This window comes from Oncorhynchus gorbuscha, linkage group LG02 (genome assembly GCF_021184085.1).
Source record: "Oncorhynchus gorbuscha isolate QuinsamMale2020 ecotype Even-year linkage group LG02, OgorEven_v1.0, whole genome shotgun sequence".
In the NCBI taxonomy this organism is placed as follows: domain Eukaryota; kingdom Metazoa; phylum Chordata; class Actinopteri; order Salmoniformes; family Salmonidae; genus Oncorhynchus; species Oncorhynchus gorbuscha.
Window position 1 is genome coordinate 34,959,085 of NC_060174.1, and position 17,612 is coordinate 34,976,696.

At 44.6% G+C, this 17,612-nt stretch overlaps 1 protein-coding gene across 1 annotated transcript in view; it reads left to right on the forward strand.

Annotated features, from left to right (window-relative positions):
- LOC124001501 (semaphorin-3ab-like) overlaps positions 1–15,661 on the forward strand; it is a 43,001-nt gene extending 27,340 nt beyond the window's left edge. Inside the window, exons 5-18 of the mRNA XM_046308327.1 lie at positions 5,766–5,885; positions 6,769–6,859; positions 7,775–7,894; positions 8,487–8,629; positions 9,274–9,388; positions 9,567–9,636; positions 9,955–10,099; positions 10,242–10,461; positions 10,551–10,642; positions 10,798–10,839; positions 11,581–11,738; positions 12,762–12,829; positions 12,938–13,083; positions 13,346–15,661. Coding sequence (XP_046164283.1) covers positions 5,766–5,885; positions 6,769–6,859; positions 7,775–7,894; positions 8,487–8,629; positions 9,274–9,388; positions 9,567–9,636; positions 9,955–10,099; positions 10,242–10,461; positions 10,551–10,642; positions 10,798–10,839; positions 11,581–11,738; positions 12,762–12,829; positions 12,938–13,083; positions 13,346–13,906 — 2,091 coding nt within the window. The 3' untranslated portion in view covers positions 13,907–15,661. The remainder of the gene's footprint in view (positions 1–5,765; positions 5,886–6,768; positions 6,860–7,774; positions 7,895–8,486; positions 8,630–9,273; positions 9,389–9,566; positions 9,637–9,954; positions 10,100–10,241; positions 10,462–10,550; positions 10,643–10,797; positions 10,840–11,580; positions 11,739–12,761; positions 12,830–12,937; positions 13,084–13,345) is intronic.
- The last annotated feature ends 1,951 nt before the right edge of the window (positions 15,662–17,612 follow it).

The window sequence follows — 17,612 nt, forward strand, 5'->3', positions numbered from 1 at the left end:
AAAAGAGCACTTCTCAGACTTTACGTAGAGACAATTCTCTAAAAGGCGCTGTAGAACACGTCGAACGTGCTGAACATGAATCTCGAGTGACGGAGAAAAAATCAGGATATCGTCAAGATAGACAAAAACAAAGATGTTCAGCATGTCTCTCAGAACATCATTAACTAATGCCTGAAAAACAGCTGGCGCATTAGAGACCAAACGGCAGAACCCGGTACTCAAAATGCCCTTGTTAAACGAATCTGTCCCCCCTCTCTGATGCGTGACAGATGGTAAGCGTTACGAAGTCCAACTTAGTAAAGCACCTGGCTCCCTGCAGAATCTCGAAGGCTGATGACATAAGGGGAAGCGGATAACGATTCTTAACCGTTATGTCATTCAGCCCTCGATAATCACGCAGGGGCGCAGAGTACCGTCCTTCTTCTTAACAAAAAAGAACCCCGCCCCGGCCGGAGAGGAAGAAGGCACTATGGTACCGGCGTCAAGAGACACAGACAAATAATCCTCGAGAGCCTTACGTTCGGGAGCCGACAGAGAGTATAGTCTACCCCGAGGAGGAGTGGTCCCCGGAAGGAGATCAATACTACAATCATACGACCGGTGAGGAGGAAGGGAGTTGGCTCGGGACCGACTGAAGACCGTGCGCAGATCATGATATTCCTCCGGCACTCCTGTCAAATCGCCAGGTTCCTCCTGAGAAGTAGGGACAGAAGATATGGGAGGGATGGCAGACATTAAACACTTCACATGACAAGAAACGTTCCAGGATAGGATAGAATTACTAGACCAATTAATAGAAGGATTATGACATACTAGCCAGGGATGACCCAAAACAACAGGTGTAAACGGTGAACGAAAAATCAAAAAAGAAATAGTCTCACTGTGGTTACCAGATACTGTGAGGGTTAAAGGTAGTGTCTCAAATCTGATACTGGGAAGATGACTACCATCTAAGGCGAACATGGGCGTAGGCTTCTCTAACTCTCTGAAAGGAATGTCATGTTTCCGAACCCATGCTTCGTCCATGAAACAACCCTCAGCCCCAGAGTCTATCAAGGCACTACATGTAGCACCCGAACCGGTCCAGCGTAGATGGACCGACAAAGTAGTACAGGATCTTGATGGAGAGACTTGAGTAGTTGCGCTCACCTGTAGCCCTCCGCTTACAGATGAGCTCTGGCTTTTACTGGACATGAATTAACAAAATGTCCAGCAACTCCGCAATAGAGGCACAGGCGGTTGGTGATCCTCCGTTCCCTCTCCTTAGTCGAGATGCGAATCCCTCCCAGCTGCATGGGCTCAGACTCTGAGCCAGAGGAGGGAGATGGTTGCGATGCGGAGCAGGGAAACACCGTTGATGCGAGCTCTCTTCCACGAGCCCGGTGACGAAGATCTACCCGTCGTTCTATGCGGATGGCGAGAGCAATCAAAGAGTCCACATCTGAAGGAACCTCCCGGGAGAGAATCTCATCCTTAACCACTGCGTGGAGTCCCTCCAGAAAACGAGCGAGCAGCGCCGGCTCGTTCCACTCACTAGAGGCAGCAAGAGTGCGAAACTCAATAGAATAATCCGTTATGGACCGTTCACCTTGGCATAAGGAAGCCAGGGCCCTAGAAGCCTCCCTACCAAAAACTGAACGGTCAAAAACCCGAATCATCTCTTCTTTAAAGTTCTGGAACTTGTTAGAGCAATTGCCTCCCAGATAGCTGTGCCCCATTCTCGAGCCCGGCCAGTAAGGAGTGAAATGACGTAAGCAACCCGAGCTCTCTCTCTAGAGTATGTGTTGGGTTGGAGAGAGAACACAATCTCACACTGCGTGAGAAAGGAGCGGCACTCAGTGGGCTGCCCGGAGTAGCAAGGTGGGTTATTAACCCTAGGTTCTGGAGGCTCGGCAGGCCAGGAAGTAACAGGTGGCACGAGACGTAGACTCTGGAACTGTCCAGAGAGGTCGGAAACCTGAGCGGCCAGGTTCTCCACGGCATGGCGAGCAGCAGACAATTCCTGCTCGTGTCTGCCGAGCATGGCTCCTTGGATCTCGACGGCAGTGTAACGAGCGTCTGAAGTCGCTGGGTCCATTCCTTGGTCGGTTCCTTCTGTCATGCAGGTGAAAGAGGACCCAAAAGCGACTTGGCGAAAACAGAGTCTTTAATCCAGTAAAGTAAATACAAACAAAAAACACAACTTTCACTCGAAATGACGAGGACAAACTGAGACTCGATCTTGAACAGCAGGTGAACAGCAGGTTGCCTCGGGAAGGCACTTGAACCAGACAGACTCAGACACCTGCTCACCACGCAGCATCTGAGGAAAACACGACACGACAGGGCGATACACAAACACAGCACGGTGAATTCTAGACAAGGAACCGACAGGACAGGAACGGAACACAAAGGAAGAAATAGGGACTCTAATCAGGGGAAAGGATCGGGAACAGGTGTGGGAAGACTAAATGATTGATTAGGGGAATAGGAACAGCTGGGAGCAGGAACGGAACGATAGAGAGAAGAGAGAGCGAGAGAGTGAGAGAGGGAGGGGGAGAGAGAGGGATAGAAAGAGGGAAAGAACCTAATAAGACCAGCAGAGGGAAACGAATAGAATGGGAAGCACAGGGACAAGACAAGATAATAAATGACAAAACATGACAATATCAACATGTCACCATCCTGCTTCATGTTTTTGGAAATGTTGCATGTGCAGTTTGAGCTACTCTAGGAAGTGACGTTGCAGGCTAGCTCAGTGTATCTTAAGTTGAAGGCTGGGTACTGCAGACTACCAATAGCAACTAAATGATCCTTTGTCTGTGTGTGATTTTAAAGTAATCAGTTCAAGGACATACATCTGGTGAAATAGAAATAATTGTTGGTACCATGATTGATTTGATTTTTATTTTATATACTGTATATATAGCCACCAATATTGACCACAAAGATTGTCATTTTCCCAGTCACTATAATGGGGTATCCTGTTTTCTGGAAACAATGCCTGCAGTACTGCAGTCGGCCTTCAACTTGAAATTCTCATTGCAAGGGGACAGTCGTTCTCCCCTGGTCTAACAATAGAACAGTTGACCTAACCACGGGGATATGGTGCTAACAGTGGACAGCCAATGGGCTTACAGTCACTACAGTCACTACTTTCAACACAGGAGCAGTGTCCTACTGTAACATCAGCTATGGCTGTGTAGAGACAGGTATTTGTTAAATAGAGCATGGTTTCTGTCTACACAGTCATATGGCATTAGAAATTCACACTGCTATATCAAGATCATTTAGGTGTGTGTTTTCCTCAGTCTAAGAAGAGTGATGTCGATACCAGCAGCACCTCTATGCTACATATGTCCTTCTTGCATGACTAGCTCAGTCATGTATATTTGTCCTGTATACCTGCAAGCAGTATATTGTGTAAAGACTCAGAGAGACAGTTCCATCTCTCTCCTTCTGACTTCCTTCTCAGACACAGCCTGGGGCCATGTGTTGACTGCAATATAAAATCATAGCTCTGTCTGTCTCACTGAGTTCACAGGCACAAGGTCAAGCTATGCTGAGTTTCTATGGGGTTGATTTGAAGGGCCATCAGCTCTTTTGTGTGTGTGTTTTCTGTAAACATTCTGGAAGGGATGAGCGGGGAGCCCTGAAGGATGGTCTTTGTGTGTGAAGGGCAGAGGAGACAGGGAGGAGAGGAAGAAAAAGAGGGCAGAGGGGAGAAGGAGAGAGAGAGAGAGAGAGAGAGAGAGAGAGAGAGAGAGAGAGAGAGAGAGAGAGAGAGAGAGGTAGCAGGACTACAGATGCCCTTTGATGAACTTGAACAAAGACACTTGTGAACATGCCGCAGGGAAGACCGTGAAAGAGAGATGAGAGAGAGAAAATAATAGAAGCAGACATTTCTAATTTACTCTACATCTATGAAGAAAGGAGGGTGATACACAGAGCCAGGGAAAAATTAATTAAATCTGCACATCTGCACAGCTAAACCACCCTGAAATGTCAGACAGCTCTTTGGAGGACAATAAAGGCATACCCAATCAACAGAGCTGCTTCCTGTTGATAAAGTCAGATCAATTTAGTCATGTATTATCTGTGGTTCTGTTTTCTCTTTTTCCCATCATTGTGATGACATTAATTTTCATGTGAGGTCATGCCTGTTGCCTGCTCAAGCACGAGCTGACAGATCACGGGAAACAGGCTTTACAGCATGGAGACAGACACACTACACTCACTACACTAAACAGTAAACTCAGATGTGGTTACAGTATGTAATGCTCATAACATTCTATTGTTGTGGGAAGGTTGCTGGTGCGTTGCAGGCTAGTTGCAGGGATGTTTCTGCATTAAAACGTCTCACTGGTTGATGTCCATCCTAAAATCCCAGCTGTTTCAATACTCATCACATGTCCCTGAGCCTTTCTGATCAGGAGTCAGGATAGAAGAGAGGTCATTCAGTGTATATGGGGAGGGGGAGATGGAGAGAGAAATATAGGAGAGAGATATAGAGATCATTAAATAAAGGGAGAAATACTGAGAATGACAGATTACTGGCATCAATCTGAACAGCGAGTTGTTGAGTTATTTACGCAGCACAACAGTCTGGATTATCTCTGAAACAGCAGAAACAGCACAACAGCATTGGTACAGTATAACCAATCAGGGCTGTCCCTTTCCCCAACATTGTTATTCACATGTAGTTGAAGTAGTTCCCTGCATATCCTTGGACTATTATTAATAGATGATTATTATTTTATTCTGATTTCAGATGCCCTTTATTCCCTCAACCTAAACATTTGTTTTCCCACATAGCTCTACTGTATGTGATGTTGTGTTAAGTCCAGAGTGGGCTAACACTTTTCTCTGTCCAGTGGAAAAGCTCTGGATAGGAGTGCTTACTTCTGATGGACAAACTGGGTTTTGACCCAAATGGGCAGGACTCGGTTTTGACCCAAATGGGCAGGACTGGGTTTTGACCCAAATGAGCATTGCTGGGTTTTGACCCAAATTGGCAGGACTGGGTTCTGATCCAAATGGGCAGGACTGGGTTCTGATCCAAATGGGCAGGACTGGGTTCTGATCCAAATGGGCAGGACTGGGTTTTGACCCAAATGAGCATTGCTGGGTTTTGACCCAAATTGGCAGGACTGGGTTCTGATCCAAATGGGCAGGACTGGGTTCTGATCCAAATGGGCAGGACTGGGTTCTGATCCAAATGGGCAGGACTGGGTTCTGATCCAAATGGGCAGGACTGGGTTCTGATCCAAATGGGCAGGACTGGGTTTTGATCCAAGTCAACAGGACTGGGTTTTGATCCAAGTCAACAGGACTGGGTTTTGATCCAAGTCAACAGGACTGGGTTTTGATCCAAATGGGCAGGACTGGGTTTTGATCCAAATGGGCAGGACTGGGTTTTGATCCAAATGGGCAGGACTGGGTTTTGATCCAAATCAACAGGACATGATTTTGCCCCAACAGCTTCAGAAAGCTTTATTCTCTGTGTTAGATGTTTTAATAGTCTGTTTATCTCCTGCGTACCCATGATATGCAGTGGTCTAAGGCACTGCATCTCAGTGCAAGGGGTGTCACTAAAGTCCCTTGTTTGAACCCAGGTTGAATCACATCCGGCCGTGATTGGGAGACCCGTAGGGCGGCGCACAATTGGCCCAGCGTCTGGCCGGTGTAGGCTGTCATTGTAAATACGATTTTTCTCCTAACTGATTTGCCTAGTTAAATGAAGGTTAAAAAATATATACAAAATCTCTCTCTTTTTCTATCTCCAGAGTGAATGCTCTAATTTCATCAAGGTGTTACAGCCATTTAACCAGACCCATCTGTATGTATGTGGAACCGGAGCCTTCCACCCTGTCTGTGCCTACCTGGAGGTGGGGAAGAAACTAGAGGTATGTATACCCACCTGCATTGTAACTATTTACACATGTATTCATCCTTCTGTCCACCCATCAGTCTGCTTACTCTAGTAATCTAGCTCTAGTGTTCTGCTATTTACTGACCAATATGACAACATCAGAAATGGAAGAGGGAATGTCATGGTTTTTGCTGTCTGATTCAAGCCTTATATGAGCTGCAGCCAGATTACAGTATTAACAAAAACTTTACACTATAATGTGTGATTATGGTTTTGGATTTCGATTTAAAACTATAAACCGTGGCGGTATTCTCTGAATCGTAATGATTCACTGATGGCCTGAAGAAAAATGTTTTTTTTTCGTTCAGTAAATGAGGTGGAAAATTACATCGTCCAAAACATCCTCAATTCATTACTTTACAAATGAAACGCTGTGTGTTTGCGTGTGTTCTATAACTCCTCTTCGTAATGTCAGTGAGTCAGGCTTTTCCTATTCATTAGACTGCAGAGAATTAGAGAGGGAGAATGTCTCTGAGAATAGTCGTCCCCGCTCTTAACTGCCCGGCTGGGCCCACATGTTCAAGTGACTCTATGAAAGGGGTGTCCAACTCTGTTCCTGGGGAGTTAACTTCCTGTAGGTTTTCGCTCCCACCCCAGTTGTAACTAACCTGGTTCAGCTTATCAACCAGCTAATTATTAGAACCAGGTGTGCTAGATTAGGGTTGGAGTGAAAACCTACAGGATGGTAGCTCCCCAGGAACAGAGTTGGAGAGCCCGGCTCTATGAGAATGTAAAATATCAAAATCTGCAAAAATAGAGATACAATGTTTTTTTCCATGCATTGATGTCAATCGGACTTTGCGGTAAAATCTGAGTTCTAAATGCTCTTTATTTTGACCTATTTCTTATGTAAACAGGACAGTGTGTTCAGGCTGGAGCCCCAGATAGAGAACGGTCGGGGGAAGAGCCCTTATGATCCCAAGCTGCTCACAGCATCCATGCTCATTGGTGAGTGACCCAAAACAAACTCACACACTCAACTTTCTTTATCAAGGCACTAATTTACCCCAGAACTTTTCACACACATAAAGAGGAAGTTAAACCTGTTCTCACATCGCCACTCATTCATTATGCATATTTACAGTTAAGAGGAAGTGGATAAATGACAGGGCTGGGTATATGCAGCATAGCAGGGCTGCCCAACCCTCTTCCTGGAGATCTACTGTCCTGTGGGTTTTCAGTCCAACCATAATTTAACACACCTGATTCTACTAATTAGCTGCTCAACAAGACCTTAACTAGCTGAATCAGATATGCTAAATTAGGGTTGGACTGAAAACCTACAGGACAGTAGATCTCCAGGAAGAGGGTTAGGCAGCCCTGCAGTAAAGTGTTCATCATTTGTAGTGCTCTACAGTGGACACACTCTAATTCCCAAGCCTGTAATAGTGGTAGATGTGTGTGTGCAAACCTGTGTGTGTCAGCTTCATTTCTTCAACATGTTCATCACCAGAACCACTATATGACATCACCCCAACCAAAAGATGGTCATTTTCCAGCCCATGACCCCTCTGTTGCTCTCTCCTCTTTCTCCTCTCACCCATCCTTTTCCCTCTCTCCTTTCTCATCTCACTCCTCTCCCTCCTCCTCTCTCTCTCCTCATTCTCCTCACCTCTGTCTCCCTCCTTCTCTCTCTCTCTCTCCCCTCCCTACTTTCATGCAGCCAGCTAGCTGGTCCTCTGAGTCTCTTCCTTGTTCAGTCCGTTGTCTTCCTTGTGACAACACATTCTACCTGTATTGTTAAGGCTGCAGGCACCATAATGTACCTACTAGACTAATACAGACACTTGACACCTGTACATGAAAGGCCATGAGACACACTCACACACACACCTGATAATGTCCTCCTCCTCTGTCCTTCAGATGGCGAACTGTATTCTGGGACGTCAGCTGACTTCATGGGGAGAGACTTTGCCATTTTCCGTACGCTGGGACAGCATCACCCAATCAGAACAGAGCAACACGACTCTCGCTGGCTGAACGGTGAGATGGCGATAAAGAACATTCTCAGTTCTGATGTTCTAATATAATATATAATAATATATGCCATTTAGCAGACGCTTTTATCCAAAGCGACTTACAGTCATGTGTGCATACATTCTACGTATGGGTGGTCCCGGGGATCGAACCCACTACCCTGGCATTACAAGCGCCATGCTCTACCAACTGAGCTACAGAAGGACCACAGTTCATTGAACTATGCTTGCATGATGAGTAACCTTGCTTGATTCTTGAAGACTTGTGTTAGCTCCCCAAGCGGATGCCTAGGCTTTAGCTCAGCTAGCTAAAAGTATGTTGGCATGCAGACGAGCCGGATTAAAACCATCTGAATTTGAGACAGAAAGTGTCTCAAAGACAGAAACTAAAAAGACAAACAGACAGAAGCTGAGACAGAAAGTTGTTCTCAGAGTAAGATAACAGAGAAGACAGTGGAGAGTGAGTGTTAAATCCTCTGTGTTATTGACATGACTGCAGAGAGGGTGTGGTAGCAGACACAGTATGTTAAGGTTTTTACTGGGGAAGAAGTAATGGATTACCTATTTCATTATTTGTTAAATTATTTTATTTTGTGTAGACCCAAGGTTTGTGAGTGTCCATCTGATCCCAGAGAGTGACAACCAAGAGGATGACAAGATCTACCTGTTCTTCAGAGAGAACGCTATGGATGGGGAACACGCAGGGAAGGCTACTCAAGCACGCATCGGACAGCTCTGCAAGGTACACACACAAACACACTCAGACACCTCAGACTAAAACAGCTTCCTCTATCTCTAACAGAGGAAATGAGTGACGGCGTGTTTTCCACAATGGATGCTTTCATAACCAGGTATCTCTCTTCTCTCCGGTTATATTTAGCTGCGAGGTGTGTTGTGTTTGGTGTGTCTCTCCTCTACATGACACTGGAGCCAGAGACAATGTAACAATGGTGGTACTGTTCGGATAATGGCTAGTATTGGCACAGACTAGTGTCTCCTCAGCCACCGAGTAGCGTGCACAACCTCCCAGCCTGATCTCTCAGTATGTGAGGAATCTGCTCCTCTCCACTCAACACAATCCATTCATTATACAGCGTGTCAGTGTTAATAGAGCGTAATAAATCACTGTGGATCTGGGTGTGGATGTGTTTATTTTCTCACACCGGGAGCCTGTATTGTGTCGACGTGTGCAGAAAAACAAACACGCAAACGCAGACTGTTTTGATAAAGTAATATAAGAATCTGTAAGACTGCATTAAGCCGCTGTTGTCTGTTCGGGTGTCAATCATAGTTCTAAAATGCAGCATTGTAGTGTTGTTTTGTAGGCGGGATGTAGTAAATGTTTGAGAGGTTCATTCTGGACTCTGGTGTGTTTCCCTCTATCAGAATGACTTTGGAGGCCACAGGAGTCTAGTGAACAAGTGGACCACGTTCCTGAAGGCCAGACTGGTCTGTTCTGTACCTGGACTCAACGGCATAGACACTCACTTTGACGAACTACGTGAGTGTTTAACTACCACTGTGCATGTGTTGTATTCTATGTCAGGTGTGTGTGCCTGAAGAGGGGCTGTAGTGTGTGTGGATATGTTATGAGTAAACAAAATCATCTACAGCATATTTCTGCTACTGTATTGTGATTTGTTCTCGAGGCTAACACTTCAAGGTTGTTTTGTTCTCAGAGGATGTGTTTCTGATGAGCTCTAAGGATCCCAAAAATCCCATTATCTATGCAGTGTTCACTACATCCAGGTACGTACACCTGCCAGTCACCTATTTAAACTCCCATTGGAGGTGTATGGATCCTGTTAAAGATTTTCGCTGGAGACGTGTGTATCTAACCTCTCTCTCTCTTTCTCTCTCTCCTTCTCTTTCTTCTCTCTCTCTCTCTCTCTCTCTCTCTCTTTCTCTCTCTCTCTGTCTCTCTCTCTCTCTGTCTCTCTCTCTCTGTCTCTCTCTCTCTGTCTCTCTCTCTCTGTCTCTCTCTCTCTGTCTCTCTCTCTCTGTCTCTCTCTCTCTGTCTCTCTCTGTTTCTCTCTCTTTCTCTCTCTTTCTCTCTGTCTACCTCAGTAACATCTTCAAGGGTTCAGCAGTGTGTCTGTACAGCATGGCAGACATCAGAAGGGTGTTTCTAGGTCCCTATGCCCACAGAGACGGCCCTAACTACCAGTGGGTTCCCTTCCAGGGACGGGTACCATACCCACGGCCCGGAACGGTAAGGGCATGACGGGGTCTTTGGGTGGGGGAGCATTTACAGCACTTTTAGAAGTGTTACCATATACAGTATTGTAATTTAGTGGATGAAATGGGACATGAAGTAAGGATTCACATTGTAATCTGTGTATTTCAATCCACAGTGCCCCAGCAAGACGTTCGGTGGATTTGATTCGACAAAAGACTTGCCCGATGATGTCATAACATTTGCCAGAGGTCACCCGGCGATGTTTAACCCCGTCTACCCCATCAACAACCGACCAATCATAGTCAAGACGGACACAGACTACCAGTTCACACAGATAGTGGTGGACAGAGTGGAGGCTGAGGACGGACAGTACGACGTCATGTTCATAGGCACAGGTACACACACACACATACACACAATTGTGCACACTCGAACACAAACACACACTAAGTAATGTAATGTGTGTATGTTATGTGTGTTGTAGATATGGGGACAGTGCTGAAGGTGGTGTCCATCCCCAGAGGGTCCTGGCATGACCTGGAGGAGATTCTACTGGAGGAGATGACTGTGTTCAGGGTAGCTTACACCCACTGATATAGTATACAGATAAAAGGACATGTACACCACATTAGTACATACTTATTACGCATACAGCTAAGGTACGATGATAACCCAAAATGTATCACAATTGGCTTATGTGTTTGTACAATTGTTCATGTATTTTCTCCCAGGAACAAGCTGCTATTACAGTGATGAAACTCTCTACAAAGCAGGTAACTAACGCTGATCATATCCTTCATGACATGAGCAGGACAGACAAGGAATGGATGTCACAATAAACATTTATACGGGAAAACAAACGAGACAGTCCTACGTTGCAGAACCATGGCCTTAGTGAAGCTACAAATCAAATGTTATTGCTTCGTAAACGACAGATGTACGGATCCAGCCTCTAAATAGGGATACATCATCTTTCTGACATACAGAGTTAGCTACATTCATGTGTAATGAAGGAGTAGTGTTTCTCACTGGTAGTCAGCTTTCATCAACGCCAACTAGTGTTCAACACGCCAACTCACACGGTGAGCTGCAGAGGAGAGGGACACTACCATAGAAGACAAATGTAACTGAATGAAAGCTATGCTATTCATAGAATTGCATTGTATTTCTAATATAGACTTGATGTGTCCTGTCGAGGTCGTGGGTGACACACGTAGACTGAGGGCTTTATAGGGAGAAAAGAGACACTCATTATAAGATGTTAACATGATGCTGACTAAGACAAAAGTCCATTGTTAGGATGTCAATGAACTGGTTTCTAATACGTAGGAAGGAAACAACTGTACTGGTGTGATATAGAAGTTGCCGAACACCAATAATAATATGATGTGGCCTTTCTGTTACTGTAAAAGCACTACGTGGCTCTGAGAAAATGTCTAGACCATTACGCGTAATACATAAATAATGCATCAATTTGATCAGGTATTTTGAATAATTTCTCTCTGTTTCCACAGCAACAGTTGTACCTCGGCTCAGAGCTGGGTGTATCCCAGATGCCTTTGCATCGCTGTGAGGTGTACGGGAAAGCCTGTGCCGAGTGCTGTCTGGCTAGAGACCCTTACTGTGCCTGGGACGGGACCGAGTGCTCACGATACTTTCCCATGGCCAAGAGGTATGCTCACACGCACACACACACGCATTGCATAGATAACTTTCAAGCACTGTTATTGTCATTCAAAGACTGCACATAGTGGGTACACTATGAAGAAGAGAAAATCAGATCGGAGGGATTATTCATATCCACAGATTAAGGATATACAGTATGTCAGCTAGCTGTGTTTCTGTAGAGGTGGGTCTGATGATGAATAGAGAAGGCCTTGTGTTGGAGCCAGAAAGCCCTGAAGGTAGCCAGGTCACATTTCTCACTGAGACACAGAAAAATAACCTGAACTGTGTTTACTGGCAATGAGAACCAGTGTCAGTCGTACCTGCAGGCAGAATGTCTGGGTGAACGCAGGGTGAAATAAAGTGTTAACAGTTCTAGGTGTGTGTGTGTGTGTGTGTGTGTGTGTGTGTGTGTGTGTGTGTGTGTGTGTGTGTGTGTGTGTGTGTGTGTGTGTGTGTGTGTGTGTGTGTGTGTGTGTGTGTGTGTGTGTGTGTGTGTGTGTGTGTGTGTGTGTTCTGCACTGTAGCCTTCCACCCACTCATAAAGTCTCCACTGGGTTATTGATTTGAGATGTAGCCTGAAGGTCTCATATTTCTACATCTTTTAGACTCTCTGAGAAAACTGCCCTGTAGGGAAGAGATTATATGTGAGAGAAGATACTAGTTATTTCTCTATTAATAAATATCTGTTTTGTTTTTCACTCTGGATATTCCGTTGTTTGTTCCGTCATTATTTACAATACGTGTGTGTGTGTGTGTGTGTGTGTGTTTGGAATCCAACCCCTCTGTATCTTTGACTGAGTGTGACTGTGTGATTCAGGCTGTGTAGCAGTTAGAGTGAGTGATTGATTAATTAGGTCTGAATTCCTCAGTCTCAGCTACCCTGTAATTATAACTACGCCTGTGGTCTACAGTGGTATGAAGCTCACTGGTGTTAGTTTATCAGCCTGGCTCACAACCACCAGCACAGCACATCCAGAACCACACTCATGCACATTCACCAACTCACTGTTGACATGTGTTTTTGCAGGAGGACAAGGAGACAGGACATCAGGAACGGAGACCCTTTAACCCAGTGTTCAGATCTGCAGCATCAAGGTATGTATTTACAAACAAACCTCATCATGCAGTATTCCTCTATTCACATTATAATGGTGCTGAGTTCATGTAGTGTTCACACTATTATGTGTGTGTGTGTGTCTGTAGATAACCTGAATGGGCAGCCCACGGTGCTGGATAAGACAGTGTATGGAGTGGAAAACAGCAGTACGTTCCTAGAGTGTAGCGCCAAGTCCCAGAGAGCACTCACCTACTGGCAGTACCAACAAGCCCACGACGACCGAAGACGAGACGTATGAAACCTGCTTTCACGAAATCTTAGACATACTGTAGAACTCCAGATAGCATTTCAATCATGATGTCCATAAATTAATGAAATACTGATTCCAGCATATCATACAGATTTCTGTATTACTATAGATACTCTATCCTGTACTGTGCCTATGTAAAACAATACTCAAAATAATGGATGTCAAATGTAGTACTGTTTATCTTAGTATGTAAAGTAAAATCAAGTCGAGTGAAGTAATCATTGAATTATTCCTTTCTGTGCAGATCAAAACAGAGGATCGTTTTGTATGTACGGAGCAGGGCTTGCTGATCCGCACGTTGGACAAGAAGGATTCTGGGATGTATGTGTGCCAGGCAGTAGAACACGGCTTCATGCAGACGCTCCTAAAGGTCACCCTGGAGGTCATCGACACTGAACGCCTCGACGATCTCATTCATCGTGATGACGAAGACACCGCACACACCGCTACCACACACACCACCGCCCGGGACACGTCCACAGCCCGGGAATCGCCCAATCAGAAGCTTTGGTACCGTGACTTCCTGTCGTTAGTGAACCACCCAACCCTGAATAGCGTGGATGAGTTCTGTGAGCAGGTGTGGAAGAGGGAGAGGAAGCAGAGGAGGCAGAAAGCAAACCTATCCCAACAGGTCCAGTTACACCAGCTACACCAGCAGCAGCAGCAGCAACAACAGGGCCTCGTGCACGCTCACACCCACGTGCACGCCCACGGCCTTGCGGCCAAATGGAAACACCTGCAGGAGAGGCAGAAGGGCCGCAACCGCCGGACCCACGAACTGGAGAGAGCCCCCCGCAGCGTCTGACCTCTCACCCACTGAATCCCATGACCCTCCAACCCCCAACCCACATACCCTTTCCTCGTTCACGAACACCCTCCGAACCTCCTCCCCTGCCTCCTCTGCCCCATACAGAGATAAAGACTCATTCCACACTGACTTTGTACAGAGAATCTCAACTGGAAACTAAGGCAATATCCCGCCCTGGTCAATGTGTAGGCTGCGTGGGCACCCATGTTTACAGTGACACGGCACAGAGACACAGGATGATACAGTACTATTATATTCTATTATCTCAGCTGGCCTCTGTGGCCCCAGCACCATGGAGGGACAGTGTCAGCCAACATGAGGACTGGACTTCGTGTAATTACATGCTCTCTCTACTATTGAATAACCTAATGAAAACATGGCTCTGTCTCCGCAGTAGCACGGCTTTGTATAGCTCATCGTTGTTGTCCACCCAGATTAGTGGGTATCTTCTATTAACAGCCACTATCTTAGAACAAGGGATGACCGTGTTTGATGACATACATGATTGAGCAGGGATGTACCTTATGTGTGTATCACAAGGACAATTATAATGTACAGGTCATGTAAAGCACAGCGGTTTGATGTTGAGAAGATTCAATGAGATATGAAGAGTTCTGAGGAGAGAGGAGGATGCCCGAGCACTGCAAGAAAATACATACATGAATGGCTACTGAAAATTCAGTAGCCATGGATTTATAACTAAAGATGTTATTCTAACTTAAATCAGACATGTAAATATGCTTTGATGCATTCTTGTACTAAAGGGAATGGTTTGCGGGTTTCTTGTTACATGATGCTGTTTCACCATAAACAATTGAATTTAGCAGTAGGTTAAAAAAGTATCCAACAAGATTATGAAAGTGATTGTGTTCAGTGTGTATATATATAATCTCTCCCTTCCAAGACACAAATGTTTTCATGTTTTGTTTTCATGTTTATCTTTTTGATTTGTTCAGAGCCCTGTATGAAATATGTTACACAGTTGAAGTTGACTTCATATGAAATATCGTCTTCAGTTTGTTTCAGTCAAACCACTGCATCCCAGTTTAACTATTCAATCTGTGTCGCTGAAGCGTTAAAGTTTGCGTGATAGAAATGCAAGGTCGTTCCTGATTGAGATGACATATGCAGTGTTTACCGTGAATGCAGTCTCCGCCAACGTGGGAACACTGCCTTTGAGTTTCAATCATGCTGTAACACTGGACGTCATCGATTCGGATAGAATAGAACCCGAAAACTGTGACGTCTCTGCATCGACTCTGTCACATGTTGTTCAAATGAATAAATTACTCAATTTGCATACAAAACTTGTTTTCCAATGCACACATATTTATATATATATGTACATTGTGAAAAAAATATTTGATATAAGTTGATCTATTTCAGAAAACATTTTGTAACATCTATTTTTATTGTTTTATATCATTATAACCCTGTTGTTGTTACTTTATGATAACACCTACATGTAGGGTGCATTCGGAAAGTATTCAGACCCCTTGACTTCTTCCACATTCTGTTACTTTACAGCCATATTCTAAAATTGTTTCAATTGTGTTTTTTCCTAATCAATCTACACACAATACCCCATAATCACATAGCAAAAACGGAAATATAACAAGTACTGGTATTACGCAGTACTTTGTTGAAGCACCTTTGACAGCGATTACAGCCTTGAGTCTTCTTGGGTATGTTGCTACAAGCTTGGCACACCTGTATTTGGGGAGTTTCTCCCATTCTTCTCTGCAGATCCTCTCAAGCTCTATCAGGTTGGATAGGGAGCGTCGCTGCACAGCTATATTCAGGTCTCTCCAGAGATGTTAGTCCGGGCTCTGTCTGGGCCACTCAAGGACATTCAGAGGCTTCTCCCAAAGCCACTCCTACGTTATCTTGGCTGTGTGCTTAGGGTCATTGTCTTGTTGGAATGTGAACCTTCGCCCCAGTCTGAGCGCTCTGGAGCAGGTTTTCACTAAGGATCTATCTGTAATTTGCTCTGTTCATCTTTTCCTCGATCCTGACTAGTCTCCCAGTCCCTGCAGTTGACAAACATCCCATACATCCTACATGATGCTGCCACCACCATGCTTCACCATTGGGATGATGGTGATAGGTTTCCTCCAGATGTGACGCTTGGCATTTAGGCCAAATAGTTCAATCTTGTTTTTTTCAGACCAGAGAATCTTGTTTCTCATGGTCAGAGATTCTTTAGGTGCCTTTTGACAAGCTCAAAGCAGGCTGTCATGTGCATTTTACTGAGGAGTGGCTTCCATCTGGCCACTCTACCATAAAGGCCTGATTGGTGGAGTGCTGCAGAGAAGGTTGTCCTTCTGAAAGGTTCTCCCATCTCTACAGAGGAACTCTGGAACTCTGTCAGAGTGACCATCGGGTTCATGGTCACCTCCCTGATCAAGGCTCTTCTCTCCGGATTGCTCAGTTTGGCCGGACGGCCAGCTCTAGGTAGTCTTGCTGGTTCCAAACTTCTTCCATTTAAGATTGATGGAGACCACTGTGTTTTAGGGACCTTCAATGCTGCAGACATGTTTTGGTACCCATCCCGAGATCTGTGCCTCGACACAATCATGTCTTGGAGCTCTACAGAGAATTATTTTGACTTCATGCCTTGTTTTAGCTTTGTCATTATGGGGTACTGTGTGCAGATCGATGAGGGGAAAAGAATAATGAATCCATTTTAGAATAAGGCTGTTATGTAACAAAATGTGGAAAAAGTCAAGGGATCTGAATAGTTTCCGAATGCAATGTAACATGTACATGCTGGCAAACAGGACCAACTAACAGAGCAATAATTTCCATTAATTAAAAAAGACCACTGGTGTTTTTTGGGACATGCAGGCTTCTATTACAATAGTTAGCATACCACTAATGCACCGTATACGTCCATGTCAGACTGCAAATGTACTACATAGCGTACCATACTCTTCCAGCAAAATACAGGTATTGTGTTCTTTTCCAGGAGCATAGTGTATCTGTTTGGTCTATGTATTTTCAGCAGAATCACTACAGTATGTACTTTACATATGTTTTCTATGTACTTCAGGATGTGTTTCATTTTGGAGTATCTCAACAGAGACAGACACAGTGAACCTGGAATGTAGTTGTGAACATAACATACACATTGAAGAGTAAATCCTATGGTCCAACAGTATGACACTGTGCTAATTGCATGTGAATGACATTCTAGTGTACCTTTCTTTATATAACTGTGTAATGTTTCATGTTGTTTCTGATGGAATGCTCTTAGCTTAGAGGCAGTACATGTTAACCTGTTACTGAGGTGTAAATACTCTATTTTCAGTAGGAAATATAAGGCACACAATCGATTACTGGAAGTACAGACGTACTTTGAAGAACACTTAAGTAGTGCATAACTGAAGTACTCAGACTTTAGTTTTACCATACCAGAGTTCCTATTTTAGAACCGGTATTCTTCAGTATAAAAGGTGCTGGTTCTCTGTACCGGTCATCTCCAGCCAACTTTAACCACTAGCAGGACTGCTGAGTGTAAATGAGGGAGTAAACTGATGCTGCTGTATTGACTGTGTTTGGCATGATGATGATGATGATGATGATGATGATGATGTAGTCTACTGTTCTAATAAAAATCAATTCCTAAAGCCTGGTTTTACTGACCCTGTCTTGCTATTTGTTATATCTCAGACTGTTACTCTACCACAATGCTACTAAGTCA